Source organism: Phoxinus phoxinus (genome assembly GCF_949152265.1).
Source record: "Phoxinus phoxinus genome assembly, chromosome: 23".
In the NCBI taxonomy this organism is placed as follows: domain Eukaryota; kingdom Metazoa; phylum Chordata; class Actinopteri; order Cypriniformes; family Leuciscidae; genus Phoxinus; species Phoxinus phoxinus.
Window position 1 is genome coordinate 16,238,252 of NC_136898.1, and position 13,294 is coordinate 16,251,545.

Genomic DNA, 13,294 nt, shown 5'->3' on the forward strand with positions numbered 1-13,294 from the left:
ACATTTAATCATTACTTCAAGGATTTTTATTAGCTACATACAGTTTTTAAAATCATGTTAGATCCGATTGCCTCAATTACTTTTTATTTGCTTATGATGACCTTATGCATCAGGACCCTTTCTCAGTGCATATATAGTGACACATGTGTTATTGTTTAGAGCTTAGAGAGAGAGAGAAAAGCGCATTGAGCCCCACTGTACCCTACAGCTGGAAAAAACATAGTGTACTCCTCCAATTTCATCTTGAAAATATTTAATTAGAAGAAATAGTTTACTCTAGTAAATATAATACACTCAATTTTAGAGGCAAGTGTCTTTTTGTTTTTGTTAAACACATTTTTAATATACAGAAAAGGAAATTTGCTCTTACCTTTGTTGGTGAAAGCCAGGTAAAGAGGTGGAATGTGCCAGACAAAACGAGGAGAGAAAAAAGATAAAAACATGGTTAGATTTGTAATAATGTATTAATTTGTATTTATCTGAAATGTTTTATTATTTTTTGATGCGGTGCGGTTTATGTAATTTCTACATAAATTATTCGTAGCTACCTCCACTTTTATCTTCTCGACTGCTAAATGAGCAGGTCATGAGCAGTATGCAATCAAAACAAATACCACACTCAATTATTTTACCAAAAGTAATTGTGCAGTACAATTTTAAGAAAACATGTAAACTGATAATACCTAATAGTGGTATACACCTCTATTAAGCACAAGAGGGAGTATGGGAGAGACCGAAAGGGGGGGTGGACGAGACTAACTCTTTGGCTTAAAGTGTCCACAAAAACATCACCATCCCCCACAAACACATGGACAGGCTCCCACCCCTAGAAGGAGGAAATGGAATGGTCTGACTCAGTCTGTTGTCATAGAAACGCATGTTGTCAAGGGAGTAGTATGTGTGTCAAAGGAGAAATACAGTGTATGGACATGCATATATGTAGGCGGAGTGGGTTGCGTTCAAGCTGTCCGAGCAAACAGATAAAGGATACAAAATAAGAGGGATTTGTTTAAAGCACTGCATATACGTATTTATATTACACATGTAAAGACCTGAAAATATGCGCACACTAAATTCTGATAATTAATTCTGCTATAGTATTTGAAGCTTTTTGACAGCATCAGTGTTTGCACCCAGCTCTGGTAGAGGTTTGAGGAGGCAGACGCAGGACAAAGACTCACTGCTGCAGAGAGAAAAAGCCCCTCCTTCCCCCTGGCTGAGAGTCAGCACTCTCACAAACACCACCACAGATCTCATCTGCTGTCTGAGCTTTACTCACGTTGATAATAAGGTTCTAACTCGGAGTAAAATTCACTATAATACATTTCCCTGATCACTGTATGTAGATAAATGTTGGTAATGTTAAGACACCACTTTAGTGTAAGGGGAAATTATTATGCTATCTCACTCTTCTATGATATGCTTGTTATTTTTTGCATATGCAAGTCAATACACAAATTGTATGTATATAGATATCAAAATAGGGAATCAAACATTTTTGGCATACTGTAAGCACCACAGAAAGTGTTTTTTTCTTTATGAATATACATGTGATATTTAGGAACACTGAGCAGTGGACCAGTAATGCTTCAGCTGACACAGATTTGATACTGAATGATATCTGGCTGCACTCGCACTGCAGAGAAGCCACTCCCAGCGTGAGAGTTTAATGCAGAACCCACACCTAGATCTTCAGCAGCTCTAATTCTACTAACACAATAAAAATCATTCGCCATTCATCTGAATGATAATTAAGAAGGGGTATTCGGATGTGTCAAATACACAAAGTATTGACAGCAAAGAAGACTATTCACTAATTTACTTCTCCATATAACTTTTTTGGGCATGTATGCGTATAATGCATAGAAAGGGTTTTGTAATTCCTTATACACAGAGAATGTGTGTCAATTTAATGCACAAAAGCTTACTGTGCAGGGTTTCTATTCAGCACTGGACGAAAGAGAGACTCATTCAAGAGAGTGAAAAAAAAAATCAAAGCAGTAAAACTGTATTCTATTATAAACACTGTATCACTGTAAAAGTACTTTGAGTATTTGTCTGTATTTTAACACTTTATTCAACCTAGTGAGATTATGACGCTAGCAAATACATTGACTGACCTCATTTACAATCTTCTCACAACAGAGTTCACATGAAAAGCCCTTAAAAATGGATGTTCATGATGTATCAGGCTATCATAAACTAAAAAAATAAAATTAGTAACATTTTTGATATTGTATTTCAGTTGATATAGCATATGGTCAAAAAAACTCAGATTTTGCAACAAGCGATACCTTATTTTAGCATTGCCACAATCCTAAACATAATAGTGCAGAAATAACGGAAGAATATTTGTAGAAGAATAAATCACTGATATACTGAGCCGTAAAGGAAGCTCTACATGAGATCACTTGGAAAGTGAAAAGTATAAAAAGGAGAAAACGTTGAAGCAAAATTTATGGCAAATGCACCATAAAGCCTGTACAAATGTACCATAGAATGGTGTGACAAAATCACACAGGAGTGTAACAATATACAAAGCAAAAAAGAAAAGAAACAACTGTGTATTACAATGAAATTGTACTGTATGTATTGCTATAAATTTAAATATCATGATATCATGACTTTAGTAGCAGAACTCTCACTCTGTGTGTGGGTGGAACTGAGTTCACTGTGCGCCAACATTGTGATGTGTTTGTGAGACTGAACAAGAAGTCCATTTTCTCAAAACGATATATATCATCATCTGCTAACATATAAGGTTTTTAAAATGGATAATTTGGTTTCTTTTCGATAAAAAACACACAAACAAACACACACGCATAAGTAGAAGGAGAGTATAGTGTCTTGAGCTTTCAACTCCTGCAGCAATGAGCGATTATGAGAGAGAGTCTCACCTCTAAAGTCAGATCATCAACCTCCTGCTCCTTCTTTTCTCTCTGAACTGTCCCCAAACGACTCTGGCTCACCAGTGTGTTCTGACTGTAGGGCCTGACAAACTTCACGTCACTCATCCTTGAATCAGTGGTCCCGCACATTTCATAATTATACACATGCTGTAATGTGCCGTCTGCGTAGACTGGAGGGTAATATGGAATTACAGGTAGATTTGCCCCTGATTTAAAAAATAACTTATTCTGCCTCCATCTGTAGATTTTCACTGAGATGATTGAAATAATCGAGACTATGAAGAGTAGGGAGACCACAGCAAGAGCCAAGATTAAATAAAAAGTCAAGTTGTCATTGTATTGTTTTTCATGCGTAAAGTCTGTGAACTCTGACAACACTTCAGGAAAGCTGTCAGCCACAGCCACGTTAATGGAGACCACAGCTGAGCGAGAGGGCTGTCCGTTATCCTCCACAACAACAGTGAGTTTCTGTTTGACAGCATCTTTATCAGTCACTTGTCGCACAGTTCTTATTTCTCCATTCTGTAACCCCACTTCAAACAGCGCTCTGTCTGTAGCTTTCTGTAGTTTATAGGAGAGCCAGGCATTCTGTCCAGAGTCCACATCAACAGCCACCACTTTAGTGACGAGATATCCAACATCTGCAGCACGAGGCACAATCTCAGCCACCACTGAACCGCCAGTCTGTACTGGATACAGAACCTGAGGAGCGTTGTCGTTCTGATCTCGGATGATGATGTTTACAGTCACATTGTTTGATAAAGGGGGAGAGCCCCCGTCTTGAGCTTTGACTTGCATTTTGAACGCTTTCAGCTGTTCATAATCAAAAGATTTTTCTGCATAGATTACTCCAGTTTCTGAATTTATAGAAATGTAAGATGCCAGAGGTGCTCCGTTCAAATCTCCATCGAGAAGAAAATACGAAACCTTTGCATTTGGCCCCCAGTCCATGTCTTCTGCTTTGACAGTCAGAATAGTTGTAGATGGAGGGTTATTTTCAGCTATAAAGGCATTATATGATTCCTTTTCAAACTGAGGTGCGTGATCATTTACATCAGATATCTTAAGGTTCAAAATCTCTTTACTTGAAAGATGTGGGTTTCCCCCGTCTACAGCAGTTATAGTGATATTGTACTCTGCTGTCTGTTCCCTGTCTAGTTCCGAGTCTGTCACCAGATTGTAATAATTAGTTAATGAGGACATGATTTTAAACGGAGAGTTCAGATCAATAGAACATGTAATCTTACTGTTGTCACCTGAATCCAGATCCTGTACATTTATCATTGCTATAACAGTTCCAGGTGCTGCGTCTTCAGATACTGCACTGGAAAAAGACATTATTGTAATTTTGGGCGTGTTATCGTTTATGTCAATGACATCAATAATTATCTCACTCGAGTCAGTCAAACCACCGTGATCTTTAGCTTTGACTTTGACTGTAAACTGCTTGTGTTTTTCATAATCTATATTTCCTATGACTTTAACCTCACCAGAATCCGCATCAATGGAGAACAAAGCTTTTACCGGAGATGTCGCGTGCTCAAAATAGTATTGAATGCTGTGACTAGACTCGTCATCATCGGTCGCACTGACTTTTATTACGATTGTGCTTTTAGGAGCATTTTCAACAACCGATGTTTTATAAGACGACTGGCTAAACACAGGCGCATTGTCATTGACATCGAGAACAATAATATTAATCTGTACAGTTGCAGACCTTTGTGGTTTTCCACCATCAAAAGCCGTCAGAATTAGGTTATGATGCTTTTTCTTTTCTCTATCTAGGGGAGAATGAAGAACCATCTCGACGTTTTTATTCCCACCAGCGCCATTCTGAACATTAAGCTTAAAATGATCGGTGGGTTGAAGCGTATATTTCTGTAGCGTGTTCACTCCCACGTCTGGATCTATTGCGCTCTCTAAAGGAAATCGCGCACCCAGTACCGCTAATTCGCTGATTTCTTGTTCAATTTTAGATTTCGGAAAGACGGGGCTGTTGTCATTGATGTCCTGTATGTCAACGGTCACTCGATAAAGCTCCATCGGATTATCAAAAATGACATCAAAACTGACACTACATGCTGATATCTCTCCACATAGCTCTTCTCTGTCAATTGTATTCTTAACAACCAGATGCCCGTTCTCCTTGTCCAGTCCAATGTACTCACTGCTGTCCGCGGTGAAAACACGCGCTTTTCCTGAAATCAGTCTCTTCGGCTCAAGCCCAAGGTCCGAGACAATATTTCCAACAAACGAGCCCACTGGCATTTCCTCAGGTATAGAATAACGAATCTGTCCGGTCACACGAGAGGAAAATAAAGCCAACGCGCATACTGTATAGAAGAATAGCGACCCATGTAACCAGCCTTTTCCTCCCGACTCCATTTTTGATCAACACAGATCGAGCAGAAGCATCCAAAGACAATATGATGGATATGTTTCCAACTAAATGCACCCTTCTCTGGCTTGAAGAGCCTGGAGACAAAGCTGAAAGCGGTTTTGCGGTCTTGTTTTGTAGCATCCACAGTTATCTGTTGACGATGTTTAAATTATGCCTTTGCTTTGGTTTGAAGGGAAGGATAAAAACACTAGCTTGATAGGTTGAACAGCGGCACTTAGAGTCCAAATACAGTACTACGGAATAGTCACTTTCTCGAAAAAAACAACACCATTAAGGACTGAAACTTGAACAAGTGTTAATTATCCCATATATCAGGTTATGCACTGTGTAGTGTTATCCATACCACAAAAAAATAACATGCCCCTGTTAAAAGAGCAAAGAGTGAGAGGGATGATTGTGACAAATGCTTGACAAATCTGAGAACCTCAATCTAAAAGAGAGCATTGTATTACTGGGTTGTAACACGTTTAGTGTAACCTATTATCAAAGGGATATTCCCTGCTAAATTAAATCTGTAGTTCTATATAAAAAAGTTTCTTTCATGGAACTCAAAAAATATTCTGAACAACATTGGGAGCCAAACAACATTGGAGCACGTTGACTTATCAAAATCCATTATTTTATGTTCCACAGAAGAAAGGGTGAGTGTATTATGAGAATTTTCATTTCTGAGTGGACTATCGAAGTCATACAAGACCATCAATCTCCTGAAATGACAGCAGCTGTTGTAACACTGTGTAAAAATATGAAAAACTTATTGTACTCCTACTACTACTAACTTTGAGGTATAAAATCAACATTTCATCTGGTTTATTATTTGGTTTATGATCAAGTTAATGCATGGTAGATAAGAGAACATACATAGTCTAATTCGGCATATTCTCTTGTCTAATAAATATAACATATCTTCCAAGCATTTACCTAAAATATTAATTAATGAATTGAAATATGTTTATTTAATATCATGGAAACATAAATATATTTCCTGTTGACTACAGGACTAACAACAACTGTACAAAGCGGAACAGTGTATAGACCGACATTAAGCACAATTGTAAAACTGACTAACACGCACACACTGTCTAATATTTATTATTATCATATTTATGCACTTGTTTCATATTGATTTTTTTTTTATTATTATTATTGCCAAAGATAAGTAAGTCATGGATTTCAAAACAACTTTAAGCTGTAGTGTAAAAATGTGCTGAAATTATATCATAGTCTAAGTTACAGACATAAAAGTTAAAATTATACACCACTCCCTGGGCTCTTGATAATTGAATCTTAATGAGTTCATTTTAAAACATCAAACAGGTCTCACCTCTAAAGTCAGATCATCAACCTCCTGCTCCTTCTTTTCTCTCTGAACTGTCCCCAAACGACTCTGGCTCACCAGTGTGTTCTGACTGTAGGGCCTGACAAACTTCACGTCACTCATCCTTGAATCAGTGGTCCCGCACATTTCATAATTATACACATGCTGTAATGTGCCGTCTGCGTAGACTGGAGGGTAATATGGAATTACAGGTAGATTTGCCCCTGATTTAAAAAATAACTTATTCTGCCTCCATCTGTAGATTTTCACTGAGATGATTGAAATAATGGAGACTATGAAGAGCAGGGAGACCACAGCAAGAGCCAAGATTAAATAAAAAGTCAAGTTGTCATTGTATTGTTTTTCATGCGTAAAGTCAGTGAACTCTGACAGCACTTCAGGAAAGCTGTCAGCCACAGCCACGTTAATGGAGACCACAGCTGAGCGAGAGGGCTGTCCGTTATCCTCCACAACAACAGTGAGTTTCTGTTTGACAGCATCTTTATCAGTCACTTGTCGCACAGTTCTTATTTCTCCATTCTGTAACCCCACTTCAAACAGCGCTCTGTCTGTAGCTTTCTGTAGTTTATAGGAGAGCCAGGCATTCTGTCCAGAGTCCACATCAACAGCCACCACTTTAGTGACGAGATATCCAACATCTGCAGCACGAGGCACAATCTCAGCCACCACTGAACCGCCAGTCTGTACTGGATACAGAACCTGAGGAGCGTTGTCGTTCTGATCTCGGATGATGATGTTTACAGTCACATTGTTTGATAAAGGGGGAGAGCCCCCGTCTTGAGCTTTGACTTGCATTTTGAACGCTTTCAGCTGTTCATAATCAAAAGATTTTTCTGCATAGATTACTCCAGTTTCTGAATTTATAGAAATGTAAGATGCCAGAGGTGCTCCGTTCAAATCTCCATCGAGAAGAAAATATGAAACCTTTGCATTTGGCCCCCAGTCCATGTCTTCTGCTTTGACAGTCAGAATAGTTGTAGATGGAGGGTTATTTTCAGCTATAAAGGCATTATATGATTCCTTTTCAAACTGAGGTGCGTGATCATTTACATCAGATATCTTGAGGTTCAAAATCTCTTTACTTGAAAGATGTGGGTTTCCCCCGTCTACAGCAGTTATAGTGATATTGTACTCTGCTGTCTGTTCCCTGTCTAGTTCCGAGTCTGTCACCAGATTGTAATAATTAGTTAATGAGGACATGATTTTAAATGGAGAGTTCAGATCAATAGAACATGTAATCTTACTGTTGTCACCTGAATCCAGATCCTGTACATTTATCATTGCTATAACAGTTCCAGGAGCTGCGTCTTCAGATACTGCACTGGAAAAAGACATTATTGTAATTTTGGGCGTGTTATCGTTTATGTCAATGACATCAATAATAATCTCACTCGAGTCAGTCAAACCTCCGTGATCTTTAGCTTTGACTTTGATTTTAAACTGCTTGTGTTTTTCATAATCTATATTTCCTATGACTTTAACCTCACCAGAATCCGCATCAATGGAGAACAAAGCTTTTACCGGAGATGTCGCGTGCTCAAAATAGTACTGAATGCTGTGACTAGACTCGTCAGCATCGGTCGCACTGACTTTTATTACGATTGTGCTTTTAGGAGCATTTTCAACAACTGATGTTTTATAAGACGACTGGCTAAACACAGGCGCATTGTCATTTCCATCGAGAACAATAATATTAATCTGTACAGTTGCAGACCTTTGTGGTTTTCCACCATCAAAAGCCGTCAGAATTAAGTTATGATGCTTTTTCCTTTCTCTATCTAGGGGAGAATGAAGAACCATCTCGACGTTTTTACTGCCATCCTCACTATTCTGGATATGTAGCTTAAAATGATCGGTGGGTTGAAGCGTATATTTCTGTAGCGTGTTCACTCCCACGTCTGGATCTACTGCGCTCTCTAAAGGAAATCGCGCACCCAGTACCGCTAATTCGCTGATTTCTTGTTCAATTTTAGATTTCGGAAAGACGGGGCTGTTGTCATTGATGTCCTGTATGTCAACGGTCACTCGATAAAGCTCCATCGGATTATCAAAAATGACATCAAAACTGACACTACATGCTGATATCTCTCCACATAGCTCTTCTCTGTCAATTTTATTCTTAACAACCAGATGCCCGTTCTCCTTGTCCAGTCCAATGTACTCACTGCTGTCCGCGGTGAAAACACGCGCTTTTCCTGAAATCAGTCTCTTCGGCTCAAGCCCAAGGTCCGAGGCAATATTTCCAACAAACGAGCCCACTGGCATTTCCTCAGGTATAGAATAACGAATCTGTCCGGTCACACGAGAGGAAAATAAAGCCAACGCGCATACTGTATAGAAGAATAGCGACCCATGTAACCAGCCTTTTCCTCCCGACTCCATTTTTGAACAACAAAGATCGAGCAGAAGCATCCAAAAAAGCGAAATGTACGGTCAGTTATATGTTTACAGCAAATTCCGTCTTCGGTCAGGTTAAAGAATCCGGAGACCAATTTTAACTCGATGTGGTGGTCTGTTATGTAGCATCCAATGTTAGTTGTTCATGCTATCTAAATTATGCCTTTGGGTTTCTTTAAACGGATGGATACAAGCGCACACCAAAAAGACTACAGAGGTTGAACAGCGGCACTTAGAGTCCTTAATGCAGCACTACAGAATTGTCACTTAATCAAAAAATATAATCAAGGACTTAAAAGAGTTAAAAAGTATATATATATATATATATATATATATATATATATATATATATATATATATATATATATATATATATATATATATATATATATATATATATAAGTTGTGCGCTCTGCTGAAAGCAAATGATAGTAGAGCTTTCCTCAGAATTAATTTAACTTTTCAGAGACATTTATTTTAATTGTTTTTAACTGACTGATCTTAAAGCCATTATAGATTGGTTCATATTTTTAAACCTAAGAAACTTTCACTTTATGAAATGCTTTCATTGAAAAGTGTGTTTGTGCTATATTTCTTTAAAGTAAATGCCACTTGCTTTGATTTTATTAGGCCAAAACAGTACATTTAGAATTATAGCTTAAATGTACAAATACAACAACTATCAGAGTGAATAGCACATGCAAACTTAATATAAACGTAATATATTTTTACATATTTATTAAATTATTTTTACTCAAATTCCAAAATTAAATTAGGTATAAGTCAAGAAAAAAAACTTTAATTTGTAATACATAAACTTGGGGAACTTACTGTATATCCATGTTTGAGACACAATGCACAACAAATACTGTTTTATAGTGTTTTTTTTTTTCCATTTGAATTCAGATGAGCTGGTTTTAAAACATCAAACAAGGTCTCACCTCTAAAGTCAGATCATCAACCTCCTGCTCCTTCTTTTCTCTCTGAACTGTCCCCAAACGACTCTGGCTCACCAGTGTGTTCTGACTGTAGGGCCTGACAAACTTCACGTCACTCATCCTTGAATCAGTGGTCCCACACATTTCATAATTATACACATGCTGTAATGTGCCGTCTGCGTAGACTGGAGGGTAATATGGAATTACAGGTAGATTTGCCCCTGATTTAAAAAATAACTTATTCTGCCTCCATCTGTAGATTTTCACTGAGATGATTGAAATAATGGAGACTATGAAGAGTAGGGAGACCACAGCAAGAGCCAAGATTAAATAAAAAGTCAAGTTGTCATTGTATTGTTTTTCATGCGTAAAGTCTGTGAACTCTGACAACACTTCAGGAAAGCTGTCAGCCACAGCCACGTTAATGGAGACCACAGCTGAGCGAGAGGGCTGTCCGTTATCCTCCACAACAACAGTGAGTTTCTGTTTGACAGCATCTTTATCAGTCACTTGTCGCACAGTTCTTATTTCTCCATTCTGTAACCCCACTTCAAACAGCGCTCTGTCTGTAGCTTTCTGTAGTTTATAGCAGAGCCAGGCATTCTGTCCAGAGTCCACATCAACAGCCACCACTTTAGTGACGAGATATCCAACATCTGCAGCACGAGGCACAATCTCAGCCACCACTGAACCGCCAGTCTGTACTGGATACAGAACCTGAGGAGCGTTGTCATTCTGATCTTGAATAGTAATTTTCACAGTCACGTTACTACTGAGTGGAGGAGAACCTCCATCTTGCGCTTTTACCCGGAAGTGGAAATGTTTCAGTGTCTCATAGTCAAAAGAGCGCATAGCTGTAACCAGTCCGCTGTCAGGTTGCACGGACACATATGATGAGACAGAGACTCCATGAACAGTGCTGTCTTCTAGAATATAAGAAACACGAGCATTCTGATTCCAATCAGCATCACTGGCTTTAACTGAAAATATAGAGACACCAGGTGTGTTATTCTCCACCACAGAGGCCTCATAGTTAGTTTTCTCAAAGACAGGAGCATTGTCATTCACATCTGATATCTGTAGAGACAGAGAGGCGCTGCTGGAGAGCGCAGGCACCCCCTGATCAGAGCATGTGACACTGATATTGTACTCAGCATCTTTTTCTCTGTCCAGCTGCTGCTCTATACGCAGACTGAGGAAATTGCTGGATGATGATGTAAGAGCAAATGGAATATTGTAATTTATGATACAGTGAATCTGGCCATTAACACCTGAGTCTGCATCATCTACTTTCATCATAGCAACAACGGTGCCTGGTGTGGAGTCCTCAGACACTGAGTTTGACATAGAGAGTACGTTTATCACTGGTTTGTTATCATTAATGTCCAGCACATCAATAATCAGCTTACAGGAATCAGAAAGCCCACCTTGATCTTTAGCCTGGATATTAATCTGGTAGTGACTTGCTTTTTCAAAGTCGACGAGGCCATGTAATTTGACCTCGCCACTATGTTGATCAATAATAAACATTTTTCGCACAATATCTTCTTTGCTTGCAATGTAGTACGTCACCTGACCGTAAGATCCTTCGTCTGCGTCCGTGGCACTGACTGTGGTCAGTTTAGTCCCTTTCGCTGCATTTTCAGTCAATGTGGCTTTATATACTTTTTGCGTAAAGACAGGAGCATTGTCATTGACGTCTAATACAGTAACATGTATTTGAACAGTTCCAGACAACTGAGGATCTCCGCCGTCAATGGCGGTTAGTAATAACGTAACCACTCCTTTCTTTTCTCTATCAAGGGGTCTTTGCAAAACCATTTCGACGTTTTTATCACCGCCTGGTTGACTGAGCAGTTCAAGGACAAAATGATCAGTTGGTTTAAGAGAATAGCTTTGAAGACCATTAACTCCTACATCCGCATCCACGGCTCCCTCCAGCATAAATCTCGCGCCCGTTACAGCTGACTCGCTGATTTCAAAATTAATTCGCTTTTTCTCGAAAGTGGGTGGATTATCGTTTATATCCGTGATTTCAACCGTAATCGTGTATAATTCCATGGGGTTTTCCAAAATCAGCTGAAGGTGCAAAGCACACGGAGTCGTTTTTGCACAAAGAGACTCGCGATCCATTTTCTCTTTGATGAGCAGCAAGCCAGTGTCTTTATTGAGGCCAATGTATTCAGTACTGTCCCCTGTATATATGCGCGCTTTTCCTAACCTCAATCTGTGTAAATCCAAGCCCAAATCCTGCGCGATATTTCCCACAGTGGAACCTTTAGCCATTTCTTCTGGAATGGAGTAGCTGACCTGTCCGCGTGCCGAATGAAGCAGGAAGACGAGAAACAATACCGAGTACCACATCACGACACCAGGCATTTTCTCGGTAGCGCCAACAAAACATAAAAACGATCTTAACGATTTCCAAATAGTGTGTTCTAATGGAAGAAAGTTAAATGCAAATCCTTTGAATCGGACAAAGTAAATGATGTCGCGTTTGTTTCAAGACACTCGGAAATAATAAACGATCCAAAAGCTTCCCCCTTTTCCTCTCTATCTGAAAATGGGGCTGGGTTTAAAATACACAGTTACATTGACAAACAGCGGCCCTGTGAGTCTAAACCAAGCACTACAAATAAAATCACAGCAAAACTATAGCAGAAAAGGGTTTTCGAAAATGTTTATGAAAAAAAATCAAGAATACTAGAAGAAATTATGTTGAACAATTTAGATTTTCTGGAGAAATTATTTGATTTAGCAGATGGAAGGAAAACATTTAACCGTTACTGTCTAATTTAAATAATTGGCATGAATCTGTCGCTGTCCAAGATGTGGTGCTGAAAGTATTCTAAATGAACATTTAATGAGACAACAAATACTACTACTACTACTACTAAAAACAACAATAATAATAATAATAATAAAAATTATATATATATATATATATATATATATATATATATATATATATATATATATACTGTTAATATTGATTCAACTAAATGTTTGATATCATTTTCATTAATTTTTCTGTACACTGTGAACAGGTTTGTTTTGTAACTAAGTTTAAAGCATTTTTCTTACCGATGACGAATATTCACCTTCCGAATCGTTATTTCTCTTGATAGTATGCTGCATCGTCTCAGTGAAACTCGGGTCCATCACTAAAACACTCTGTCCACCGAGTGTAGAAAACTTACAGTCACTCTTCCTCGAGTCAGTCGTCATGCACACTTCATAATTATACCCGTGCGGCAGAGTTCCAGTGACTCCTGTGTCTGCGTAATGCGGTGGATAGTACGGAATAACA

At 38.6% G+C, this 13,294-nt stretch overlaps 2 protein-coding genes across 2 annotated transcripts in view; both read right to left on the minus strand.

Moving 5' to 3' along the window:
- The window catches only part of LOC306991353 (uncharacterized protein), a 167,004-nt gene that overhangs the window by 41,212 nt on the left and 112,498 nt on the right, over positions 1-13,294 (minus strand).
- On the minus strand, positions 6,465-9,162 carry pcdh1g18 (protocadherin 1 gamma 18). Its single transcript, XM_079598688.1, has one exon. The coding sequence runs from the start codon at positions 9,059-9,061 to the stop codon at positions 6,620-6,622; it is 2,442 nt and encodes an 813-aa protein (XP_079454814.1). The 5' UTR covers positions 9,062-9,162; the 3' UTR covers positions 6,465-6,619.